The following is a 13,033-nucleotide window of genomic DNA, read 5'->3' as shown; positions in this document are numbered from 1 at the left end:
TGGAGACACATTAATGTCAGAGCTCTAAAGAGAAAGGCCAAATTCCTGCTGCCTCCGAGGCTCCCCAGCTGCCCTGGTCTTTCCCCTTCTCAGATCACAGGAGCTACTCCATGCTTCTTGTGCTACTCCAGCCTGCCTTCAATTAACGCCCCCTTTTCTGGTTCAAGGTACCCCAAATCTACTATCATGGCTCATAACTATTAAAAATAAAACAAAACTTAACCAAGCTGCCTAATCTGTAGTAGCACAGATGCAAAAGGTGGTGCTTGACTTACCGACCTCACTGGCATTGAGTTTATAAAGAGAAAAACCCGCTCGACGGTGCTTTCAGGGAATGAAGAGCCTTTCAGATGAAGCAGCCGGCAGTGCCTGCCAGGTAGTAGCATCCACCACCCCCCTGAATGAAGGTAACTTTCACACCTTGCTCATCCCTCCCGCTCTTCCATGCCCTTGGCTCATGGATCCCTCTGCCTCGAATGCCTAACCCACTCCCCTCCACTGTCCATTTTCTCCCCTGACGATTCTGGGCCTTGAGGATTTCAATCTGAGAGTCTAGTTAAGACTAATAATAAGCTCCCTCACACCGTTAACTGATCCCCTCTCCTCAGGTGGGTAGCAGCTTCCTGAGGCAGGGACCACAGTGAAAGGCACAGCATTGAATGGACTAGATTTTCAGTAAATACCCCTGAGCTGATAGGACCTACCTGCTTTTCATTTGCCGAAAAGCCCAACAATAAATATAAAGATGAATTCTCCACACAGTCTATCAGCTATCAAATTAAGGGGTTGTGCTGAGCCATTTAGAATAGTGGGAGACTGCAATAACCTCTATGCAATAGGAAACTGGCTCAATAGATCACGGCAAGGCAAAAAGGGGAAGACCGACACATACAGCCATTTAAAATCATGTTCTCCAATTGTACACCAACTATATGTCAATAAAAAAATAAATAGAATAGAATAGAATCATGCTCTCCAAAGTAGACATAAAGATTTGAGGAGTGCTTATGAAAATATATGGAGTGAAAAAAGGAAAAGACAATACATATATATGTCATATATTACATTAGATCATTATACATGTCTTGCATGTACTCATATATATTAATTAGTGCTCTAATTTATTATGTACATGCATAAAAAGAATACTGACATCACTGGGTAACAGGGTTCACATTTTCTCAACTTTTTCTGTATTTTCCACACCTGGGACTTGTGAACCTACTTTACTTTTTATATCAGGCTGAACATCTATAACAAGTGATACAGATCTGGATGTAAAGCTGAATGTAAATCAGAATTGAAACAACTTTCAAACTACAGATTTCTAGGTCTAATTTCCACACCTACTCATGGGAGACTATAGTTTTCAAAAGCATTTTAACAACTGACAACCACAACCCGAGACAGTTTTCACACTCTGCAGAGTGGCAAAAGAGCCTGAAGTTACCAAATGTTACTGTTACATGCTGCTGGGTTTGGAATGTAAATTGAGGAAACTACTTGAGAGTTATTTTTCGGGGTCTGGTAAAGTTGAAGATGTGCACGTCCTAAATCTCCTATATCCTAGAGAAATCACACACTTACCCAAAGAGATTATCTACCCACACACACACACAAACACACACACACACAATGACTGCAGCACAATTTGTAAGAGCAAAAACTTATATACCTAAATGCCCATTAATAGGAGAATAAATAAATAGTAATGTTTTCACACAACAAATACTCTATGGTCAAAACAAAAACAAAACAAACAAACAAAAAAAACTGCAGTGCTTGCTATCCAAGAGAACTTGCAATGATGACAAGAACATTCTGCATGTTGGTGCTTTGCAATATGGATGCCACCAGCCGCTTGTGGTTACTGAGCATGTGAAATGTGGCTGGTGAGACTGAAGAACTGAATTTTTCATTTAATTTAAATTTCATTAATTTTAATTTAAATAGCCACATGCGGCCGGTGGCTACCATAATGGACAGCGAAGCCCCAGAACCACACACAAACACAGATGGCCTCACAAACATAAAGCTGCTCTTAAAAAGCACATGGCAGCATACATAAAATGCAAAACCAATTTTTAAGAAGTTAAAAAGCATACCAAACAATTCTATATTACTTGGAAAAACAAACATGTGCAGTAAGAAGAAATGCCCAGAATAAGAACCACAACTGAGGACAGTGGTTACTCATGCTGGTGAGCGATAACCAGGGGGCCTCGATCACATCAGTAATGTCTTATGCTTTAAACTGGGTGGTGGGTACATGGTGGTTAGCTCTATCGTTCTCAATTTCATTTTTAATTTATACCTACAACACCACCTAATAAGCTTTATTCCATTGTTTAGATTTACAAACACATGACAAAACACCATGCCAAGCAGGGCTATATCCACCCCTTCTGGATACCTTATTAAATCCACACAAATGTACCAGCAGCCCTGAGAAGACAGAGAAAGAACACCCAGATTGGTACAACAGTACTGGGAACGTTTTGGTTTTTAAGTTGGATAGTATTTGTTTTACCGTTATGCTCCATAACTTGCATTGATGTCACGTGATTTTTGTATATTGAATATCTCTCTCTCTCACTCTCACACACACACATACACACAAGACTAGACTGTGCTGTGATGATGGGAGGGACTCCTTTTCCTCATCCGTAGAGCCAAGAAACTTCTCTCGGGTGAGACAAGGCACCACCAGCACCCACCCCACACTCCACAACTGTCCTACCTGCAATACCTACTATCAGCAGTCCACCAAATTCTCTGCGATTTGCACCCTGCACCTCCCTGCCTGCTCCCCTCTCCCGAACCAAGTGATTCTCTGACCATTTAGTTTTGAACCTCTCTGGCCTGCAGGTTCTGGTCTAGGCAACCCAATGACGTACTTCTACATATTCCTAGCCAAGAACCTTCTCTTCTTTAAAAGTCTGTTCTCTCAGCTCAGCTCAAATAACCTAAACTATGAGAACTAATGTATTACAACATTAATCCATTTATTTGATCACTAGGAAAGTTAACTGAATAAATCCTTTTTGCAATGACAATAATCTCCTCCAGAGTTGGGTCACATTATGATGCTGGAACAGCCACAACTACACTGAACAAACATTTCCTGGGGACTTCCCTGGTGGCGCAGTGGTTAAGAATCCACCTGCCAATGCAGGGGACACGAGTTCGAGCCCTGGTCCGGGAAGATCCCACATGCCGCGGAGCAACTAAGCCTGTGCACCACAGCTACTGAGCCTGCGCTCTAGAGCCCGCGAGCAACCCACAGCTACTGAGCCCGCGAGCCACAACTGAGCCTGCGTGCCACAACTACTGAAGCCCACGTGCCTAGAGCCCGTGCTCCGCAACAAGAGAAGCCACTGCAATGAGAAGCCCACGCACCGCAACAAAGAGTAGCCCCCGCTCGCTGCAACAAGAGGAAACCCATGCGCAGCAAGGAAGACCCAAGGCAGCCAAAAATAAGTAGATAAATTTATTAAAAAAAAAAATCTCCTGGGCTTCCCTGGTGGCGCAGTGGTTGAGAGTCTGCCTGCCAATGCAGGGGACACGGGTTCGAGCCCTGGTCTGGGAAGATCCCACATGCCGCGGAGCGACTAGGCCCGTGAGCCACAACTACTGAGCCTGCGCGTCTGGAGCCTGTGCTCCGCAACAAGAGAGGCCGCGATAGTGAGAGGCCCGCGCACCGCGATGAAGAGTGGCCCCCGCTTGCCGCAACTAGAGAAAGCCCTAGCACAGAAGCAAAGACCCAACACAGCCAAAAATAAAAATAAATAAATAAATTTAAAAAAAAAAAAAAAAAAAAAAATCTCCTGAACACAAGTGTGCGGGGCACCGCACCAGGAACAGAGCAGCGAACAGAACTGCCCAGCCCGTATGGAGCTTCAACTCTAATGAGGGAGACCCTGACAAGTAATCTGAGGTGTAACCAGCGTTACAAATCAACGTGCCACAGAAAAGAGGAGGAACTACACTAGTCAGTCATCAGGAATGCTGCTTTAAGGATGGGGGTGAGAGGAGGATGAGAGAGTTGTCAACAAATTGCTCAGAAAGGGGGAAATCAAAATAATGAATCACTCCTCAACTGTGGAATTTCACAACTAATTCATGAAAAAAGGATTACCAGTGCCCAAATTAGTCACCCACTACATCAGAAGCAGTGGTAAAATTAAATCTGTAGTTTCTTAGCATGTCAGAAGCAAATCCGACTTTATGTTTAACCTTTAAAGAGCTATTATGGAGAGTACCCACCACCAGGCATCTATCTACTCCTATCCGGCAGCCCCCTAACAATAAAGAAATACGAGCAGCAGCACGGGAGCACATTGGTGGCTTTTTATCCTCAAAGTTTTCTGGAGTGATCCCAATTTCCACATATTTCATCCCACCATCCTCACAAAACTTCAAGTTATCCTAGAAACTCCAAGGGGATTCACCTTGTGGGTGGTAAGGTGCGCCTGCGCCCTTCGCCACTGCCTATGCTCTCTCCCCACCTACTCCTTCCTTCTTACACTGCTGTGTGATCTTGGGCAGGTTCCTTAACTTCTCTTGGCTTTAGTGTCAGCTGTAAACGGAGACAAGAGGGCTAATTTGCTTCCCTGCACCCAATACAGTGCCTTGTCCACAGCAGGCATTTTGCAACTCGCAGATACAGAAAGGGCTCGCTGCTTGGAGTGAGGGAAGCCAGAGTCACTCTGTCTCGACAGCTGTGCTTTTTCTTGACCCTATTTCCTGTGACTGGATGCCGGTCCTGGCTTTGGTGCTTGGCAGACTGTCCTTCACATGCCAACTCTAACAATTCTTCCTCTGGGAAGCCTTTCCGGACACTTCCTCATCACAAAACCACTGCAATCTCCTTTATCTACTGCATACTAGAGGCCACATCAGGTCTATGCCCAAGACCTGTTTCTGACGAAATCTGTCTCATCACTTCTCCTGGGCACCAAAGGAAGCAAACAATCTACTACTGCACGCCTATCTCTGGGCTGGGCATTTTCCCACTGCCGTATTTATCATGATGGCACAGGTGTTAGAAAGGCCCAGCCAGTGTCTTCCTAGATGGTGTGAAAACCACAAGCTCTGTTTTTCCTCTTTGTTTTTTAACGTTTCTAATTTAGGAGCACAATGTGTACCTTGAAGCAAAAGTGGCTTTACAACACTGGGTTGAACCTAAGGAAAAGGGGGAGGGGAAGGGAACCCTAACCAGAAGCCTTTCACAGGAAACGGGAAGTGGTTGCTTCCCCACCCCCATCCTGCACGCTGAGCATAACCCAACTAGTTGAAAGGGCAGAATCTAAATCAAGGGATTTTTGAATTGGAGGAAAACTTCGAAATCGTGGAGCAGTCACTGCCAAAATGGAGTTGGTGTGTTATTGCAAGGTGGCAAAGCCAAGGCCCAGACCCTGCTCAGCCCGGTCCTTCCACAGCGCTTGCGGTGAGGCCGCACAAAGACAAGGTTTGGAATCCCAGGGATTGTCATCAGGAATGCACTGAATGCCTCCGAACCTTAAGGGCTCAGGGTTGGAATCCAAGCCTGAATTGTCCCAGTGAAACAGCTGACTAACAATGTCAGCTGGGGAATATTTTGATACCTTCAAATTGGGCCCCATGTAGGAAGAGGCCGCACAAAGAGCTGTGTGACTGAAGAGCCCTAGGAATGGTACGCGAAGGCCGCCGAGTGCCTGCCAGGGCTGCCCACATTCTCCTCATAGCTAGCTAAAGTGGCTCCCAAAAGAGGTTTCCAGATCTGCCCCAGTGGGCACCATCAGAATTGACTCCCAGGAAACTTCCAGCTGTGAAGGGCAAACAAAGCTAGGGCTCTCTCCATTTGAATGTGAAAGACCTGCCTCAATCAGAGAAGGCCCTTAAGCCATAAAACCCTTCACACCAAGGCCAAGTGTCACACTTGTAAGAGGGTGTGATTTATAAATTGACAGCACCCACAAAGCTGCTTTTGTACTCCTCCCTTAGTTAACAATTTATCTCCCCCCACCAAACTCACGGAGCTATTCAGATAAAGCTTGACTGGGCCTCAAAAAGAAAGAAAGAAAGGAAGAAAGAAAAAGACCCAAGTTTTGGCCAAAACACCAGTGTTCACTCTGGATAATTATGGTCCTGTGAATAGACACTAAAATTAGGGCTTAATAATTCCTCTGTATTACACTCACAGCATCAAACTATTCCAATACAAACATAAAGAGCAAGAAAAAGAAAATCTCCAACGCAGCCTTGCTGGAAACTTAAAAGAGTTCCACTTTTGTGGTTTTCTGCAGTCTCTTTTGTGGTTTCTGCACTCTTAGAATCCCCCCTTTAGAGCAGTTTTAACTCGACGCCCTGACCAGCTGTTTTTCTTTCTCAACATTTAGATCTACAAAGCAAAGAGTAAATAAGGGCTTGGCCATGTCTTTCCTCTCGGTTCAACAAAACCAATTCTGGCCACTTCATCTTGTTTTTTTCCCCATCGCATGAATTCCCTTCTCAAATTCCAACGCTAGCTACAAAACCATCATCTGTCTACTGATTCCCTTCCCACTCCTCTTTCTATAAAATGAATTACAGCACCAATCCTAGTAGAGACTAAGCCCCTAACGTAAACTACATTAAAATATATATATGTGTGTGTATATATATATATATATATACATCTGATAACACTTGTCAACATTGAGGCCTTTCTTCTTAAAAGGTTATTTGGTGGGAAAAAACCAAAAACTTTATTTTAAAAAAGCAAAAAAGCAATTAAGCAATTCAAGTTTAAACTGTCTCCCTGCCCACTTAGGACCTTACTAAATTGTCTATCAATCTGAAAAAAAAAAAAATTTTTGTATAAGAGTGGGGACTTCCCTGGTGGTCCAGGGGTTAAGAATCCGCCTTCCAATGCAGGGGACGTGGTTCCATCCCTGGTGGGGAAACTAAGATCCCACATGCTGTGGGGCAACTAAGCCCGCGCGCCTCAACTACTGAGCCTGCGCTCTAGAGCCCACGTGCCACAACTAGAGAGAAGTCCGTGCGCCGCAACAAAAGATCCCGCATGCCACAACTAAGACCTGACTCAGCCAAATAAATAAATTAATAATAAAAAAATAGATGTAGCAATAATAAAAGTGACCTAAGTTAAAAAAAAGAGTCAGGGCCTGTGCTCAAAAACAGTCTTTCTGATGCTGCTCCATACACCAGAGGTGCAAATCTGTGGCCCACAGAGCAGGTAAGTCTTGCAGGCATGTTCTCTTTAGTCTCTACAGGGTGGATGGAAACAGCATGCAAAAAGGTTGCCGGTATTAAACAGTTTGGGACAGAGCATATTAAAAAAAATCTTTCTTTCTCATTCTCTTGAAAAATCACATCTGACATCACTAGGTCCACATTCTCCTCACAGCAACAGCCGACTGGCACCAAGCACAGCTGCCCCTTTAAATGGGACAAGCGCTGGCCTAGTCTGTCCAGACTCCCCCCCTTCAGGACTACATGCTTGCTTCCCTTGCTGGCAATGGTTATGGCCCGTAGCCTACAAGGCCCCAGGGCTTCTGACCCTTGACACCACCCCTCTCCTCCACATACCTTTTTGACCATGGTTGTCTCAGATGAATCAAGTTTGGCTCTCTTGGTATCAGGTCCATCTTCTACTCCTTGACTAACTTTGGCAACTTTGGTTTTCTCCCTAGAGGGTGACAAGGGGAGGGAATCGAGTTCTACCCTATGAATCATGCCATGAGAACAAAAAGAGCATCAGTGGCTCACTGAATAGGATGGTGGTTAAGAGCAAAAGCTCATATAGATCTGGCTCAAATCCCAGCCCGGCCACTGATTACCTGATGCCTCACTTACCTGCTATGTGGGAATAATAATCCCTGAAGAATTATTAGAAGAGAAATAACAAATTGGTTAGCACACTGCCTAGCACATAGTATACTCTCAATAAACTTTGTAAATGTTCCACCTGAATCACGAAATAAAGAGCTGAACTCAATTCCTCCTCTCTGCCATGGGGAGCTCACATTAAAATAATCTGGCCTTCTTTTCTCTACTGTGACTTCTTTATCCATTTATAAGGTGCCCAAAGAACTAGATTTTCTTAAAGCCATAAAACATTAGAGATACAAGAGATTTTGAACATGTTTGTCCTTCCCCCATCTCGACTTTACAGGCAAGAAACTTGCAGACTGGACAAAGTTCAGTGACTTGCCTAAGAAGCTGAACAAAAGAAAGCAGTTCTTGACTCTTGGTAGGCGGCTTCACCTACCACACAGGGTCTCTCTTTACCTCTCATCGGCAAGGGTGATGGTCAAAGTTACAACCCCAAAACCAACTCTTGTAATTTTACAGTATTGGTATCATCTGCCATCTTTCATCTAGAAGCTACAAGTTCAAAACACTGCAGGTCTCATTATGTGAGAATCACCATGGTCTGTAACCTCAATGTTCAAAATGAGAGGAGGTCTGTTTGTTCCACCAGAGCAGTCTCTAGACCTTGGAGCTTTTCCAAGGTAGACTCTGGCTGAGCGTGCCTACAGAGTTGCCCATCTAACTAGTACTCATTTTACCATCTCTCAACCTGAACACACGCAAGCCCCAGCTGGGGAACAAATGTTTACAATCCGAGCAGGTTCTCTCTGAATAGAAAGTGTGGCTTCACCACCTGAAGTCCAAACTGATCAGATACCCACATGGTGTGTTTCGATCGCCTTAGAACTGCTTTCCTCATGCTCTAGAGGAGACCATCAATTTGGAAGGCAGGGGCCACATCTCCTATAATTCTGAGCACACAATCTATATATTTAGTAAGCTGTTAATGAATTGGTTTCCCAAAGTTCTAAGTATTATAGTTAAATACTTTCCTTAAATGGTTCATTTCCTACCAGTAAATAGGACTACATTTTGAAAAGGCTTTATGTTCTCTCCTCCTCTCCCCAGACTTACTCTACAAATTCATGCTCTCCGAGATTGGCAAACGTGTATCCGTGGTAGCCAAAAACATCTCCTGTAAAGAACTTGATGCTATTTTTGTGACAGATCTGGTCAACTTTAACTATGATATCCCTGGAGCAGCAAGTCAGACATACCTGCAGAAAGAAAGAAAGTGGCTGGATGTGAGTTGTGCAGACTGTGAATCACCGCCCTGATGTCTAAATACACCTTAATGAATAGTCTCTCTGGGCATGGCTAAAGCCAGTTTCAAACTGGTACAACAGGTTCTTTGGATGCTATGGTTAGAAGACAAAAGAAAAGTTGCAGGTTTCAGGGTGTAGAAAATGTAAATCATGAGACGGTCACTTCACCTTCTGCAACCAAAATGAAACGTGTTTAGCTATTAAGTAAAAGGCACTCGATGAATTTGTTTCCCCTAAACCATGAACATATATAAACCACATTTCACAGTTTTCAGGAAAAGGAAAAGACAGTAATATAACTTAGAGGAAGTTATTTCTAAATCATTAAACCTATTAATATCTGAATAAGCTACGGCAAGAAACAAAACCAGTTTTTTAAATTTACCCAAAGGTCACGTTTAAATACAACGGCATTTTTCCCCCTTCTTTTGACTGATATGTTAAGATAAAGAAAATAAACAAGTCCTGTTGAGATTATTTTTCCACAGTTTTCGATGTGAAACTTTATCTGAATTTAAAGACAAAAGAAAAGGTTACAGCCCAAGTGACCTCCCATTCAGACTTAGACAATGAGACGGTGATTCACTCAGTGGAATTATCAATGTTGCTCTGAGGCCTCTAAGTTGTGTTCCAGTAAGTTGAGGTATTAGAAATGACTAAGTTTTACTGCACAGAACACAGAACACCTTTTCGGGAGAAGCTTTGTGATCAGGGGCAAGAAGACAACTTCTAAATTGCACGTGTTTTCTTCTGAACATAGAAAGTTGGAGAAGGATTTTCATTTGATAAACCTCTTGCTGTTGTCTGGCAGCCTGAATATTGAAATAACGCTCACAGAGCAACGTGTGTCTCTGCTGCCATTCAAAGGATGCAGTCACTCGAGGAAAAGTCAAATCTAAAAGATAAGACAGGTGCAGCTGAACATGCAATCAACTGACCGAATGGAGCCCTGCAGTCAAAACTGAGCGTGAAAACCTATGAAGACCAGTCAAACGTGACTCAAATATGAGGAAGTCACGCCTGCCCTGTGCACATGCGTTATACAAGCAACAGCCCCATGCTTCAGTTCTAACAAAGCTTCTAGTTGCTAGAAGTTCAAAGGACACCTAGAGTAAACCAAATGTGGTTACTACGGATAAAGAAATGAAGAGATGACTTATGTCCAAATGGAAAATGTTCCAATACCTGGACTTACAAAATAGAATAAAAAAAAATTTTTAAGGGACAAAATGCACAGATGATCCATCATTCCAAGCCCACATTTGAACAGATGCACATATGAAATACAACAGTGTGAAAAACAAAACTACCAAACCCAAATTCTAACCTCTCACGTAATGGGCCCTTCATTTAAAAAACAAGTAGATCGTCTGTGACTATTGCACGGTTATCCAACATTTGTTAAGCTTTTCCAGGGTACAGGGAGCCATGTCTGAAAGGTTACAGACACTGAAACAGAATTTAACTTATCCTTTCACCTCTGCAAAGATTTGGCAGTGAAATCAAATGAGGCTGGATATGCCTCGTTTGGCTTAAGACTACAGTGATTTTGTCTAGTTATCCATGGCAACATGGTCAAAGTGGCTGTGTGCAAGAAAGAGACAGAGACAGACCAAGATCAGGTGTGCTCTTTTTAAAGACAAAACACAAGCTGTAGTTTGGTATTTCTAACAACAAAAAAAAGACTCTGCTACAGAAATTCACCAACTTGTTAAGTTTTCAGAAGAAAACATTTGCAATAAAATGTAATAGAAGCTCTGTGCAAAAATTCTGGAAGGAAGACAAAACACCAATGATAAAACCTGGTCTTGGGAAAAATATGCCCAAAGAAGAAACCAAAAGGCAGCAACTCACAAGCAGCTAGAGCAGATTCAACAGACTGGATCTGCCTACCAACACACTCAGCATACTAAGGCAATACACTAATAAGGCATATACACTAAGGCAACATAAGACTTCAATCTACTAGGGCAATATATTAAAACTAAAGAATGGAACAGCTTAAAAACGTACTTGGGAAAAAGCTCAGATGTGAGATTCTAATGCTCCAGTGTACCTAGTATACATACAACTAGTGCTTTAATTTGCTGAATTCCTGAAGCAGATTTTACATTCTCTATGAAACTTACAGCATCAAATTGGGTGAAAAACGACTCAGGTTTCTTTTCTATATTCTCAGTGTCCACCTTCACATCCACCATGGGGTTGAGATTCTGTGCGCGCTCCAAAGAGGCTTCGGCCCTGTTTCGGCCAACAGACCCAGTACGGATCAGGAACTGGGCTCCGGGGTCTTCTGGAGATACCTAGGAATAATTTTTTTTTTTAAATGCTTGAATTTGGGGGGAAAAACAAATGAACTTTTCTATTTTAAAGAATAACTAAAATATCTACCATCTAATTGTAGTACTACTGTTCCTATAGGAATCTGCCCAATGCAGACTCCTTATACTCTTTCCTTCGGAGGCTTTAAAACAGACATTTAACTTTTTTTTTTTTTTAAACTGGGCACTGATGGTTAAAGAGCACCCCCTTGTGTTTATAATGAAAATTCACTCTAAACAAAAGAAGTCCATGCTTTCTTAAGTAAATTCTTAACTGCTAACAAAATGACATAATCATCAGTGCTAAGAGTTGACCAAATCCCTACCATGTGCCCCATTCTAAGTAATCAGAGAGAGACAGTAAGTAATTTAAAGGATATAGTCCCTGCCTACAAGTGGTTTAAAATCAGACCAACACAAAAATTAGACACAATTAAGAATGTTTGAAACGAACTCTTAAATTCAATTAAAACTCAGAAAGGAGGACAGCTGAGCGGAGGCTGGAGCAGAGGGGTGATTTCACTCATAAGGCTGGACGTCAGCAGAAGAGCGCCTCAAAGACAGACAATATAATCACCTGACAGCCACCAGTAGGATTACAGAGTCCACTGTTCAAAATGCATTTCTTCACACATCAAACATCTAATTTAATCATGAATCTCCATGTGTGACCCCGCCACCTTCACCAAGACTGGGTTCAACAGAAGGAATCCTCCTCTCCTGCCAACTATCCACAGTATACACTCTCCCTCACTATCTTTCCTCCAAGCAAATGAGCTGGTCCTCCTCCCGTTCAAGGCCAGCCCTCTAACAGTATGCTTGACCCATCCCATCCCATCCCAGGGATCTCAGCACACACAGAGAGATAGTACATCATGGTGGTTAAAAGCCATGCTCTGGGATAATTCAGGTTGGATTCACAGCTGTGATTTGAATCCTGGCTCAACCACCTAAATGTGTGACCTTGAGTGAGTATGAGGGAATCACATGTAAAATGAGGACGTTACTAAAAGTGATGCACTACTAATCACTCCACCAGGGGAGTCAGTACTACCTGTGCCCCACTCCTTGGCCTCACAGCTCCCAGCTCTCCTTCTCCCCCGCTGGACATTCCAGTTTCTGTATGGGCCCTCTTAGGTGCAGCTGTTCTCAGGATTCTACCTCGGAATCATTCATCTTTTCACTCTATATAGCTCCATAAACCAACTTCATGCCTTATAGTTTCTACCAAAATCCGCTGTTATTTCTCAAATTGCTCTTACTGGTACAGATTGCTTCCTGATCCATCTGAGTCTTATATTAAACTGCCCACCAGAAAGTTCCCCCTGGAGATCCCATGGGCCAATCATAATCCGATGCCTATGTTTGTTGTCTCTGTTAACAAACAGAGACATCTCTGACGCATCCAGTCACCAGAGCCAGAAACCTGGTCTTCCTATCCTCTACATTTCCTTGATAGCAGCCACCAGGTGACGTGGCTAAGCGCATGGCCTCTGCCAGGAGTCGGACTGCCTGGGTCCTGGTGGTACCACTAACTGCTGTGACCTTGGGCGGGCCAATACTTCACTTCCTTTTCCTCCGTTTTCTTAT

At 43.2% G+C, this 13,033-nt stretch overlaps 1 protein-coding gene across 1 annotated transcript in view; it reads right to left on the bottom strand.

Annotated features, from left to right (window-relative positions):
• SAE1 (SUMO1 activating enzyme subunit 1) overlaps positions 1-13,033 on the bottom strand; it is a 70,952-nt gene that overhangs the window by 41,449 nt on the left and 16,470 nt on the right. The window contains exons 3-5 of the mRNA XM_061173451.1: positions 11,252-11,425; positions 8,932-9,074; positions 7,573-7,672 (exon numbers count right to left, since the gene is read on the bottom strand). Of these exons, the coding sequence (XP_061029434.1) occupies positions 7,573-7,672; positions 8,932-9,074; positions 11,252-11,425 (417 nt within the window). The remainder of the gene's footprint in view (positions 1-7,572; positions 7,673-8,931; positions 9,075-11,251; positions 11,426-13,033) is intronic.

This window comes from Eubalaena glacialis, chromosome 18 (genome assembly GCF_028564815.1).
Source record: "Eubalaena glacialis isolate mEubGla1 chromosome 18, mEubGla1.1.hap2.+ XY, whole genome shotgun sequence".
Lineage (NCBI taxonomy): Eukaryota > Metazoa > Chordata > Mammalia > Artiodactyla > Balaenidae > Eubalaena > Eubalaena glacialis.
The sequence above is the reverse complement of the archived record's forward strand: the minus strand, read 5'-3'. Positions and strand labels throughout refer to the sequence as shown.